This window comes from Schistocerca gregaria, chromosome 4 (genome assembly GCF_023897955.1).
Source record: "Schistocerca gregaria isolate iqSchGreg1 chromosome 4, iqSchGreg1.2, whole genome shotgun sequence".
Lineage (NCBI taxonomy): Eukaryota > Metazoa > Arthropoda > Insecta > Orthoptera > Acrididae > Schistocerca > Schistocerca gregaria.
Genome location: NC_064923.1, coordinates 367,467,376 through 367,482,122, shown reverse-complemented (window position 1 = coordinate 367,482,122; position 14,747 = coordinate 367,467,376). Strand labels below are relative to the sequence as shown.

The 14,747-nt window shown below is 39.6% G+C and overlaps 1 protein-coding gene across 2 annotated transcripts in view; it reads right to left on the bottom strand.

The window, feature by feature from the left end:
• The window catches only part of LOC126267296 (glutamyl-tRNA(Gln) amidotransferase subunit B, mitochondrial), a 138,598-nt gene that overhangs the window by 65,241 nt on the left and 58,610 nt on the right, over positions 1-14,747 (bottom strand). For both annotated transcript variants that reach the window (XM_049972372.1, XM_049972373.1), the window contains one exon: positions 13,512-13,684. In XM_049972372.1, the coding sequence (XP_049828329.1) occupies positions 13,512-13,684 (173 nt within the window). The remainder of the gene's footprint in view (positions 1-13,511; positions 13,685-14,747) is intronic.

The following is a 14,747-nucleotide window of genomic DNA, read 5'->3' as shown; positions in this document are numbered from 1 at the left end:
GGAAGCAATCTGTAGTACACCACACCATTGTAGCTCCACCAGATGCCTAACATTATCTTTTGTGGATGTGTGCAGATCTTTGTATGAGGAGTCGCTGATTTTTTTGGTCTCAATCATTCCTTTCCTTTCTTTATGTTAGCATTAAGATGCCCTTTCCCACCACCAGTAATGATACAGGATAGGAATGGCTGGTGTTTCTCATGAGCAAACTGATGACGAACAAGCAGAGATGCACATTTGGCCACTTGCTGACTTCTGTGATTTTGGCTTAGAGCACGCTGTATCCATACACATAATTTTTGAATCTTCCCCACTGCATGCAAAGGATGCATGGTGGTGGAATGATTACAGTTCATCGCATTTGCCAGTTCTTGAGATTAACAACATGAAGCATTGTGGATTAATGCATTTAAACAATCTTCATCAAATCCCAAAAGTCTTCTCAAATGTGGAGTCACTAAACAATCCTCCTTAATATGAGAAAAAAAAATTCTTGTTGTGCTCTGTCCAACAGCATTATCCCCATGCACAAAGCAAATGCTTGTGGCTGCCTCCACTGTTATCATCCCTCTACGGAAATCAAACAGAAGAATATGTCAGAAATGTTCTGATTTGTCCACTTATCACTCCATTTTCTAGCATCCACTGCTCAATTCACTATGTCCAAATGATAAAATGACAACATGTAAACTCAAACAGCAGCAGTGAACTACAAATAAAAAAATTACAATCAATAAATAAACCTATAACAAACAGAAAACCAACGTGCAAAACAAAAACCTAAAAACTTATGCACCAACCTAAATTGGCAGCCCTGCAGCCAGTCGACTAGCACAAGTTTTGGTGTTCCCGTAAGGATAAGTAATTTTAAATTATAAAAACAAATAGTTTAGTACTAATTATGTGATAAATAGGTGTATTAGTGTGCATTTTAAGTCTACCATTAAAGGTTTCATTTTTCTTTAAGTAATATAGCAGAAAACGCGAAAAGATCATAGAGTCGTATTTTCTGTTTACACTTTGCCACAGCAAATCTATAGAATTTCGTTCAATTTAACTGTAGTGTGCCTCTTCAGTATTTAACTCACATTTCCGGAAAGTAGCGTGAAGTTTAAGTTGTTGTTTCAGAAACTTTGCACTGTTGTCTTTGTTTACACACAGTCGCGTGTAGGCCAAATTTGTGGAACCATATTTTCGTGTTTATCTGTAATTTAACTGACTTATTCTTAATAAACTATTACATTTATCATGAGTGAAAAGTGCTTGACTTGCCGTAGAATTGTTAGGTTGGGGCTTTGGTGTGACGGGTGCTGTAGTTTTCTCCATGTGGGTAACTGTAGTGGTGTGGGAATAGAGGAAGTAAATGAGACTCATCAGTGGTTTTGTAGTATATATAGTAGTGATAGGAAGATACTAGAACAGGAGGGGAAAATTTATGCCCTTCACGCTGAGTTAGACAAGGCCAGGGGAGATCATGACAGGATAAGGAGGGAGAAGGGTAAAGAGAGGTGGGAAGTGGCAACAGGCAACAGGAGAAACAGGCCTAGAACTTTGTCTGACAGCTTCATGGTGAATGTAGAAAATGATTTGACCTGTTGCTTCAGTTAGAAGCTGGTGAGCCTCAAGCAGTTGCAGGTGTAGACAGGGCACAACAAACTTTCAGCAGCAAATTGAAAAGTAAGAATGTAGGAAAATCAGTAAAGAGAAAGAAATTGTTGTTGTTAGGTAGTTCCCATGGAAGAGGTGTTAGCCAACTTTTGCAGCATGAACTAGGATCAGAATACCAGGTCACCAATTTTTTTAAGCCTAGTGCTGGTTTGGAGCAGGTAACAGAGGATTTAGGTTCACTCTGCAAAGATTTACTAAGGAAGACAACGTTGTTATAGTGGGTGGGGCAGGTAATAGTATTGACAGAGATCCTGGATACAGTATAGAGTGTGATCTGAGAAGATTACATTAGCATCAAAGCATACTAGTGTTAAGTTTGTATCTGTTCTTGGGCGCCATGACCGACCTCATTTGAACTCTTCTGTCAAGAGAGTTAATTTGGAGTTGGAACAACTGCTTATGTCGGGTGCAAGGTCACACATTGGTGTGGTTTCTGTTGATTCTCTTAATAGGTGGGATTATACTAGGCATGGCCTTCACCTCAAAAGGAAAGGGAAGGGTAAACTGACTGGGAAAATAGCAGGAAAGTTAAAGGGGGAGGGGGGGGGGGGGGAGGCACTGTCGTGAGTGATAAAATACCAGTGGTTATAGGGTTCAGAAAAGATCCGTTTTTAGGGTAGGGAGGAGAGAAAAAAAAAAAAAACAAATTTTAAGAGAGGTTAGGACTGAGACAAACCTTCAGTTTGAGAAAGAAACCAAAAAACGTCATTCTAGCTTATTACATCAGCATAAACAGCTATTGGTTAAGAATTTTCAACAGTCAGCAGATATTTCAACTCCACCCAATTTTAACTCAGTCAATGTGAAATGTCAGCTATCTTTATTGCACCAAAATTTCGAGGACTGAGAAATAAAATTAATGAATTAATTATCTGCATAGATGAATTAGAGTCTTCAAACCCAGCTGACATAATCTCCCTCTCTGAACATCATGTGACCACTGGTGCAGAACTTTTATGTCTTACAGGGTTTAGGTTAGCATCTTACTTTTGTAGAGCAGAAATGGAGAAAGAAGGAGTTGCCACATTCATCAGGAACTGTCATAAATTTAAGAACATAGACATTCATAAATTTTGCCTAGAACAGCATATGGAAGCATATGCAAAACAAGTAGAATTTCACAAAAAGTCCTTCATAATATTAAGTATATATCGAACACCTGCAGGAAACTTCAATCTGTTCATAAACCACTTTGAAGCTGTAATGGACCATTTAACAACCAAAAACAAAGAAATAGTGGTTGCTGGTGATTTCAATGTAGATTTCCTTAAAGACTTTCCCAATAAGAACTTATCTGAATTAGTAACACTATCATTCAACTTAATTCCCATTGTAAAGTTCCCCACTACGGTAGCCAATTGCTCACAAACAGCCATTGATAATATCTTTATAGAAAAGTCCAATGAACAAAATTATATTACAAAACCAATAGTCAATGGTCTCTCAGACCATGACATGCAGTTCCTTCTGTTAAATGTTAATACTGAACAGGATATAAAGTCTTTTAAATCTGAGCTCAAGAGCTTAATCAGTAAGCCAAAAATTGATTATTTTAGGACACTCCTCAGATATATTCACTGGAATGATGTTTACAGTGCTCATGGCATGAATGAAAATATAACACTTTTGCTAATAAAGTGCTTACCTTATTTGAACACTGCTTTTGTCCCAAAACTATCCAAGGTTAGAGCAAAGTCTACAAAGAAGCCATGGATTACTCAAGGAATATTGTAAAACATAAAGAAAACTGTATCTGTCAATCTATAACAGTTCTGATGTTGATGCTATAGCACATTACATGAAATAAGGCAAAATATTAAAGACTGTAATACGGATATCAAAGCAAATATATTACAAGGAAAAGGTAGTCATATCAGGTAACAAAATAAAGTCTATATGGGATACAGTGAAGGAGGAGACTGGTAGAACCAGACATGAAGAGGGACAAATAGCATTACGAGTAAATGATACATTGGTGACAGATGTGTATAGTGTTGCAGAACATTTTAACAAAATTTTATAACTATTACTGAAAAGATGGGGTTGTCAGGTTCTGTAGATGCTGCTATGGAATACCTCAGACCAGACATTTCAAGTAACTTCCATAATATGAACCTGACCCTCACTACCCCAGCAGAAATAATTTCCATCATAAAAATCTTTAAAATCAAAAACATCTAGGGGATGATGAAATATCAACAAAGTTAATTAAAGAATGTGATTCTGAGTTAAGTAACATATTAAGCTATCTGTGTAACCACTCATTTATCAGTGGAATATTTCCTGAATGGTTGAAATATGCTGAAGTTAAGCCATTGTTTAAGAAGGGACATCAAACTTCCATTCAATTTCACTTGTGCCAGAATTCTCAAAAAATTTAGAAAAAGTAATGTACATTCGGCTTTATAACCATCTTATCTCAAATAACATACTGTCAAAGTCACAGTTTGGAAATCTAAAGGGTTCTATTGAGAAGGCTATCTACACTTACAGTGAAAATGTGCTTAATTCATCAGACAAAAAATTGCAGGCAACTGGTATATTTTGTGATCTGTTAAAGGCATGTGACTGTGTAAATCACAATATCTTTTTAAGTAAATTAGAATATTATGGTGGAACAGGAAAAGCTGCAAAATGGTTCAAATTTTATATCTCTGACAGGAAACAAAGGGTGTTATTAGGAAAGAGACATGTATTAAGATATCAGGCATCATCCAACTGGGAACTAATTACATGTGGGGTCCCACAAGGTTCCATTTAGGGCCCTTACTTTTTCTTGTGTATATCAACGACCTTTCATCAGTAACATTACTAGATGCCAAATTCGTTTTGTTTGCCAATGACACAAACATTGCAATAAATAGCAAATCAAGTGTAGTCTTAGAAAGATCATCTAATAAAATATTTGTGGACATTAATCACTGATTCCTAGCCAATTCTTTATCACTAAAGGTTGAAAAAACACACTACATGCAGTTCAGAACTTGTAAGGAGTGTCCCACAACTATATGTCTAACATAGGGTGACAAGCAGATAGAAGAAGTGGACAGTATTAAATTCTTGGGATTACAGCTTGATGATAAATTCAACTGGGTGGAGCACACCACAGAACTGCTGAAGTGTCTTAACAAATCTCTATTTGCAATGTGACTGTGTCAGACATAAGGGATATAAAAATGAAAAAGCTGGCATACTATGCTTACTTTCATTCCATAATGTTTTTCTGACATATTCTACATCCTGGAGGATGTCCTCACTATGGATCAACTGGAATGAAAGTAAATCTAATCTAATAATCATGGGAGACTGCAATGCTGTAGTAGAGGAAGGGGTAGAAGACCAAGATACAAGAGAATATGGACTTAGTTGAGGGAATGAGAGAGAAGAAAAACTCTTTGAGTGCTGCAATAAGTTTCAGGGTAACAGTAAATTGCTGTTCAAGAATCACCATTCAAAAACCATACAGTTTTAGGCAGGCTACACTTGGAAAAGGCCAGGAGACTTGGGAAGACTCATCACGGTAAGAGATTCTGAAATCAGATATTGGAGTCTAAGGTATACCTAGGAGCAGATATACACTTAGATCACAGTTACCTAATGATTAAGAGTAGTCTGAAGTTTACGAGAACTGTCAGGAAAAATCATAATGTGAAGAGGTGGGGTACTGAGATATTGAGGACTAATGACGTGTATTTGAAATCCTCTGATGCTGTAAATTCTGTGAGAATGAATACCACAATCCCAGCAGTTCTGTTTTAGAGGAATGACATCCACTAATAGAGCAATCACAGAAGTTGGACTGACACTGAAAGCACAAAGAAGGTAATTGCAAAGAAACCTTGGGTGACAGGAAAAATATTTCAACTTATCAATGGAATATAAGTGGCACAAGTTTGCAGGGAGCAAACTGTCATTGGTAAATGGAGAAAGCCTTTACAGCTAAGACCGCTGGTATTTTTATTTTATATCACAATCATTAGCTTAGAAAGAATCTTGTTGTCATCATCACATCTGCAGAAAATTTTTAATAACAACCATATATTGCAGCAAGAAAGTATGCTTATTGTATTGGTGGTATGTAGGCATGTTAATAAGATTTTCTGAAGATCCAATGACAGAAAGATTGTGTTGAATCTAGTTATTATGAAATAAAATAAAAATACCAAGTGATCTTGGCAGCAAAAGATAATTGATGAAAGAAGGAAATCCATGAAATGTTCATGAAAAGAAAGGAATATGGCCATGGAAGCCACTTAGAAACAAAATCAATGGGAAATACAGGGGAGCTAAATCAAATTGCCTGCAAAAATGTGAAAAAAAACTAAAAGCAAAAGGTAATTTGAAAGACAGATTCAGCATCTAGAAGAGTTAAAATACATTTTATGAGACAAAATGCAAAGCTATCAGCAACCAGAGTGCAAAGCTGTTAAACACAGATGAGACAGACAATAGGTGGAAAGAATACATTCAGGGTCTCTACGAGTCAGAGGAAGTGTCTGACATAATATCAGTCAGAGACTGGTGACAACACAACCACAGCCCCAGCCCATCCCTCAGCCAAAAAAACGGTGATACTTCTGGAAGGATGAGAATTTGAATCGCATTCCTCCTTAATGTGAGTCCAGTGGTTTAACCACTGAGTCATCATGCTCAGTGTTGATTACAAGAATTGGAGGCATTAATTATTTTAAAATGAGTGTGTCTTCTGAAAGTAGAGGGGGGAATGTTTCAAGTGGAAAAATTGACAATTGTGTGATTGTAAGTACTGTTCTATAGGTTTAACATCTACTGAAGTGCAATACTGCTAGACAGTAAGGCAAAGAGTGCTCTCCCTGGAAACATACAAGTGAAGAGAGCAAGGAAAAATACCAGCAAATGTGTTACTGGAATCATTCAAGAAAAATTCAAGGGAAGTGCCATATTTTTGTCTTCAGTTCTATCTATGGAAACTGTTCAGAAACATGGAATTGACATGTTTTTGGAAAGCTTGCCATGTTTTGAAAAAGCATGACAATATCAATGAACACATTTGGAGAGTGTACTAACTGGCAATTGTGGCATTGAAAACAGAGCAGGTGACTTGGGACATACAGCTCTGATCTTATGCCTTGTGTCACACTGGAATCTTGCCTTAGGCATTCTCTAGCATTCTGTTACTTCTTGAAATGCTAGGTTTGCAAGGCATGGAGGTTCTGTATACTTTTGGAAAGTAGGAATGAGGTATTGAAAGACGGAGCCTATGAGGCAGTGAATGAGAAGTGCCTGTGAGAGTGTAACCTATGAAAAGTGTATGGGTCTGTGTACAAGATTTGGTCCAGTATACAGTTTTAATTTGTCAGGAACTTTCATAACAGTAAACACTTTACAACAGAATGAAAGAATCATTCAGTGTAAATACTATCAACACATTGGAACTATGTAAGCAGTTGAGTATCTACCAATTTCAGACATGTTCTCTCAAGTCGACCCACAATAAGAGAATCCAACCAAGTTCCCTTGGGAATATCTCTGAGCTATTCTGCATCTAACTTTTTACTAAGAAACTGAATAAAGATTATCTACATCTACATCTACATGATTACTCTGCAATTCACATTTAAGTGCTTGGCAGAGGGTTCATCGAACCACAATCATACTATCTCTCTACCATTCCTCTCCCGAACAGTGCGCGGGAAAAATAAACACCTAAACCTTTCTGTTCGAGCTCTGATTTCTCTTATTTTATTTTGATGATCATTCCTACCTATGTAGGTTGGGCTCAACAAAATATTTTTGCATTCGAAAGAGAAAGTTGGTGACTGAAATTTAGTAAATAGATCTTGCCATGATGAAAAACATCTTTGCTTTAAAGACTTCCATCTCAACTCGCGTATCATATCTGCCACACTCTATCCCCTATTACGTGATAATACAAAATGAGCTGCCCTTTTTTTGCACCCTTTCGATGTCCTCCATCAATCCCACCTAGTAAGGATCCCGCACCGCACGGCAATATTCTAACAGAGGATAAACAAGTGTAGTGTAAGCTGTCTCTTTAGTGGACTTGTTGCATCTTCTAAGTGTCCTGCCAATGAATCACAACCTTTGGCTCGCCTTCCCCACAATATTATCTATGTGGTCTTTCCAACTGGAGTTGTTCGTAATTTTAACACCACGGTACTTAGTTGAATTGACAGCCTTGAGAATTGTACTATTTATCGAGTAATCAAATTCCAACGGATTTCTTTTGGAACTCGTGTGGATCACCTCACACTTTTCATTATTTAGCGTCAACTGCCACCTGCCACACCGTACAGCAATTTTTTCTAAATCGCTTTGCCACTGTTACTGGTCTTCGGATGACCTTACTAGACGGTAAATTACAGTATCATCTGCGAACAACCTAAGAGAACTGCTCAGATTGTCACCCAGGTCATTTATATAGATCAGGAACAGTAGCGGTCCCAGGATGCTTCCCTGGGAACACCTGGTATCACTTCAGTTTTACTCAATGATTTGCCGTATATTACTACGAACTGCGACTTTCCTGACAGGAAATCACAAATCCAGTCGCACAACTGAGATGATACCCCATAGGCCCACAGCTTGATTAGAAGTCGCTTGTGAGGAACAGTGTCAAAAGCTTTCTGGAAATCTAGAGATACGGAATCAACTTGAGATTACCTGTCGATAGCAGCCATTACTTCGTGTGAATAAAGAGCTAGCTGCATTGCACAAGAATGATGTTTTCTGAAACCATGCTGAATACGTATCAATAGATTGTCCCCTTCGAGGTGATTCATAATGTTTGAATAAAGTATATGCTCCAAAACCCTACTGCAAACCGATGTCAATGATATAGGTCTGTAATTCGATGGATTACTCCTACTACAGTATTTAAACACTGGTGCTACCTGCGCAATTTTCCAATCAGGAGGTACAGATCTATCGGTGAGCGAGCGGTTTTTATATGATTGCTAAGTAGTGAGCTATTGTATCAGCGTAATTCAAAAGGAACCTAATTGGTATACAATCTGGACCTGCAGACTTGCCCGTATCAAGGGATTTGAGTTGTTTCGCAACTCCTAAGGTATCTACTTCTAAGAAACTCATGCTAGCAGCTGTTCGTGTTTCAAATTCTGAAATATTCCATTTGTCTTTGCTGGTGAAGGAATTTTGGAATACTGCATTCAATAACTCTGCTTTAGTGGCACAGTCGTCTGTAACAGTACCATCGGCAGTGCACAGCGAAGGTACTGACTGTGTCTTGCCGCTTGTGTACTTTACATACGACCAGAATTTCTTCGGATTTTCTACCAAATTTCGAGACAATGTTTCGTTGTGGAACATATTAAAGGCATCTCGCATTGAAGTCCGTGCCAAATTTCGCGCGTCTGTAAATTTTAGCCAATCTTTGGGATTTCACGTTCTTCTGAACTTTGCATGCTTTTTCCGTTGCCTCTGCAACAGCGTTCAGACCTGTTTTGTGTACCATGGGGGATCAGTTCCATCTCTTACCAATTTATGAGGTATGAATCTCTCAATTGCTGTTGCTAATATATCTTTGAATTTGAGCCACATCTCTTGCTTGGGCAGCTCAGTTGGTAGAGAACTTGCCCAGTAAAGGCAAAGGTCCCAAGTTCGAGTCTCGGTCTGGCACACAGTTTCAATCTGCCAGGAAGTTTCATATCAGCACACACTTTGCTGCACAGTGAAAATCTCGTTCAGAATCATCCTTGTGCCACAGTGAGGGCCATAGGTCTGCTGTCGCTGCCTTCACCTCTACCCTCGACACCTGTTCCGGCACCCTCATCACGTGTCCTGGCCTCCCTGAGTCAGACCCACTCCTCCTTGTGGAAGTCATCATCTCTTTCCTCTCCTGGGTCCAGCACCCTGACGCACGCTGCTCGCCCTTCCCGTTGATGCTTTACTGCACTTCCTCCACCAGCTGGGCCTTAACCATTGGGTTCTTCAGCATTGGCAACCCTAGTGTCCCCATCTGAGCACCCTGTGGCCATCACCCTCATCACACATCAAGTGCCAAACATCAAGATGCTGGCAGCACCCTTATTGCTGGTCATCCATTGTGGTCTTTGAGGGGGGGGGGGGCACATGGATGTGTCATTTATCACCACAATGCCTGCATCAGAGGAGCACTCTTTCCCCAAGAGGAGAGGGATGTACAACCCTTTACACAACACTTGGGTACACTCCATGGCAGGTGTACTACACTTGAAGCAGTCTGGCCACTGAAGGACACCTGCAGTGGGTTGCACGGCTAGTGCACATGGCAAGACATCCATAGTACTACCTACTGGAGCCCTCCTCTATATAAAGATAGTGCAGCTTCTCAGATTATACTATAGCTTATTGCACTGCTTCTACATTTGTTGCTTACTTGAATATGGATCAATAAACTTTTGTTCTTAGAGGCCAAATAATTGGTTGTGTCTAGTGTTACACCTCAACTACAGGCAGACAACATCTACTGACAGATCTGTCTTATTCTTCAGACTGTCTTATTCTTCAGACTTGCTGAGAGCTAAAACTTTTATGTAACAGCTGTACTAGGAAAGCATGTATCAAGTGCAGAACATTCATAAGTGAATATTTATCTCACAAATAAAATAAAAATAATTATTTTGTCATTAGTTCAAGAAATTCTACAAGGAAATGTGATTGGTAATATTAAACAATGATAACAAATCACACATTTAGCAGTGTCAATCAAGTCCCTTGCATCTGACTCCACTGATATGACACTAAGGACGAAAGAGAGGATGTGATTTGTGACACTGCCATACACAGACACTCAGACTGAGAGCAAGAAAGTATCCAAACTGAATACTATTAAGGCAGTCCCTTCACCTATTATCCTTCATATCATGTCTCATTGGTTTACACACAAACAAATGAATGATATCTTAGAAAATTGTATTTTTATGGTGGAGAAGTATTTTTATTAAACAAGCAACAAAAAATTTCTGTAGCTTAAGTGCAACTCAAAACATATTTCAGTGAAACACAATAAAGTGATTAAGGCTTTTTCACTTCATTAGACTCAGCCTCAGAGACTGAGGTAATCAGTCAGAAATTTGCGATAATTCTAAATAAAGACAGTAGGTTAAAATGGGGTTTCTGTGCCCTCTGCACTAAGGAGAGTTTTCAGTTTTGCCAATGACAATCACTTTTTGCTCTCTTATAAATAACTGCTTGAAATAATTCTGCTCAAACTGATGACATAAGTGTTTTATAGAGATATGCCCCAAGCATTCTTTGGAGACTTGATAACTGAATATTAACCATAAATCTCTTCAAACAGTTACTTTTACCAGCAAGATATGGTACTCTTTAATGACTTTGTGCCAGACAATACTTATTAATAAACATTACTGTGTGATATTGTGATAGAGACTGCCCACAACAAGATTTAATGTCACCTGGTGGCACTCCGAGCAAGTGAAGCGACCTGGTAAGGAAAGTACAGGGTGGTCCAAAAGTCCGGAAACACCCTCATAAAATTCAAATGGAGTAGCAAACAAGGAAACAGAGTCCCTACACAAGAGGAATAGGAGGGGGGAAACTTTATAGGCTAATCTAATCTAATCTAATCTAACCTAATCTAATCTGTCAGCAACATGGCGGCCATCTTGAAAGCCGCCATCTTGGATTCAACTCCAAAATTTCGAATGGGAATGTGGTCATGTGACATATCAAACACATAGAGAATTTCACCAGAAAAACAACGCTGTTGTTATTTTGAACATAGCTTTATTCATTCTCGGATTTTAGCCAGTTACATGTGGCAGTTGTGGGACGCTCAGCAGCATGTATGTTATGTGCTGAAGAGACATTACTCTGATGTTACACAGTCATAGGAATGGCTCAATATGTTGTCATTATGTTGGATTGTTAATGCTATCCTCCGAACCCAGTCCTGATGAACTTTGACCAACACATCTGGCTGAATTTGACCACACACATCAACAATGTGCTGCTTCAGATGATGCAAATCCCGTATTTTCACAGAATAAACCAGTGCTTTGACATGACTCCAAAGATAAAAGTCCAAAGGAATCAAATCTGGCGAACGTGGTGGCCACTCCACAGCACCCCTACAACCAATCCACTTTTGAGGGAACTGCACATCCAGGTATGCTCGCACATTGCGCTCATAATGTGTGGGGCTCCATCATGCTGGAAGAATTCCGGAAATGTCCCAACCTCCGTTAACAATGAGGGAAACACTTCTTCATCCAATAACCTCAGATAGCCGTCGGCTGTTAATGTACCATCAATAAAAAAAGGTCCAACGACTTTGGTACCCCACACACCTCACCAGACCATCACTTTTTGTGAGTCGACAGTTTTGGAAGCATCAATCCAGTGCGGTATTGTATTGGACCAGTATCTGTGACTCTGCTTGTTCACTTCACCATTGATAAAGAAATTGGCTTCATCACTGAACAGCACCTGATAGGGGAAACGTGGGTTTATTTGCAGCTGCTGTGGCACCCGTTCTACGAACTGTAGCCGATGGTCTGGGTCATCTTTGTTGAGGTGTTGGAGCAGCTGAATTTTGTATGGGTGTCATTTGTGCTGCGATGAAATTCACAGTATGGAGGTACGGCTAACCCCACATTCATGTGACAGGCGACGAGTACTTTGTTGCGGACTCTTGCTAAATGATGCCAACACACTCACTGTTATTGCTTCAGCAGTGGAAGATTTTGGTCTTCAAGGCTTAGGTTTATCTGTGACAGAACCTGTTGCTCGGAATTTGGCCAAAAGCTTGGCAACTGCGCTGTGAGTGATGGGCTGTCTGGTTGGGTGACGACTGTTTAAATCCTCAGCAATGGCCTATGTGGTTCTATCTCCTGGTATCAAGATGATTTCAATGTGTTCTTCATGTGTTAAGGACATTTTGTAACCTGTAAATAAGGAAACAATGATTAAAACGTTAACATGAGTAAATGATACCTAACAGTTAAACACATGTAACAAATCAGGCATGGGATAGTCACTTTGCACCATTTCAGACTCCATTTTATGACTTCTCAGTACGTAATACTCAAGCTGCTGAGTGTCCCACTGCTGCCGCACGTAATTGGCTATAACGCGAGAATGAATAAAGCTATGTTTAAAATAACAACGGAATTGTTTTTCTAGTGAAATTCTCTATCTGTTTGATATGTCACATGACTACATTCCCATTTGAAACTTTGGAGTTGAACCCAAGGTGGCGGCCATGTCAAGGGTCTTGAAAAGTATGCAGAAGTCTGTACTCGCCAGGCATATATATTGCAAAAGTGCACTGGCTGCGTGAGCTTCATTGTTGCATATGTGTTAGCTACAGTGCAGCCAACCTAACTCTGAATGTGAAAAATATTTCTTCTAATCATAACAAACTGAAATGTAGCTTTTAATGTCTAGATTGGTAAATCTGATGTCAGTTGGTGTGCTTTTCATCTGGACATGGCATGGTGACCACCATGCCTGTTGAACTTGGCGGGTTATGTAAGCTTTGGACATTTAGTGGGCTTTGCATCTGAAGACAATGTGCAGTTAACAGCTTTTGCAACTGAAAACAATTTTCTACGGCAGTTTTCAATGGCCTATAGTGGGCTTTGCACCCTGAAACCTATTCCCTCATGTAGGTGCTAAATAAAAACTATGTGACAGTAAGCCCATCTCAAAATCAACAAAAAATGCATTTAGCGGCTTTTGCGTTTGGGTTACTCTGAAGATATGAGTGAGAGACATGTGGGGGGGGGGGGGGGGGGGGGGGGGAGGGTGGAGCTGGGGAGGGGGAGGGGGGAGGGGGGAGGAGGAGGATGAAAACAGATTAATGGCTTTCATGATACCTGTTCAAAATTTCATCATGAAGAGATTTTCCACTATCTTGTTCAAGCTGCAGCTGATGTATCCTTGCTGTTTTCTTATAAGGCTTCTTATGCACACCTTGGGTAAAAACATGGAAATCTATTTGCCCACCTTGAGCTAGTGGAAGGCGTTGTTGCGTAATTTGGTAGCCAGCCTGAAAATAGAGATGACGCAAATAAGGCAGACAAATGGAAAGGACAGATGAGGGAGCCTTTTTTTGTTATATACTCTTTGTTCTTTTTACACTCAACTACAGCTGAAATAGATGTGACTCCTACAATTTTTTTCAATAAATGATGTAAACAACTAATTGGTTCCATAAAGTTTATAGTAATAAATACTGACCAGGTTTAAATACCACTAGGGCTATCTTCTACAGAAGGAATAACGTCACATAACTTACATTAAAAATATAAGCATTCATTACGAGCTAAGAAGCTCGGGTCAAAGAACAGAAATCATAGAGTAAGTCCTTCATGGATCTATGATATCTGTTATTTGCCTTGAGCATGATGCTTATAACTTTAACATAATGTATGTTATGTGTTACTTCTGAAGAATGTACCCCTTGTAGATCGAAGTCCAGCTGAGTACATGTGGCTGCCAAGCAAAACAGGTAGTCCGTGACTACATTTTCCACATCTCAAGTGTGTCCAAGGTTGGTGGTAAATTGAAAGATCGGGTCGAGATGGTGAAAGCACCTGGTGTGGCATTAACAGAAGGGTTTTTGATCACATCTGCAAGAGGCTTTTGGTCAGTGTAAATGGTTAGAGGGCGTCCTTGAATGTCATCCTGGAAACAGCAGACCACCTCATTTATGGCCAAGAGCTCTGTACCAAGAGTTGACCACTTCTTCTGAATACCGCTCAGTTCCGAGAGAAGAAATGCAGCAACTAATTTACAGCAGTGATCTCTTGTTGCAGTACTGTGCCCATCGCATGGTCGCTGGTGTCTGCGATGATCATGAGGTGTGCATCCAGTGATGGAAGGGCGAGGGTGACAGCCTGTGTGAGGTCGGATTTAATTTTGTCGAGGGCCATTTGCATTTCAGGCATCCATGTCAGGCATCATCATTTGTTGGTGGTGTTCTTGCCATGTGGTGGCTCAGTAAGAGGCAAGAGTGTTTCAGCAGCATGTGTGAGATAGTGCCTGTAAAAACTGATGTCTCTGAGGAAATGTTGTAGTTCTTGATAGTCCGAGGAGAGAGGAAGGAAGGA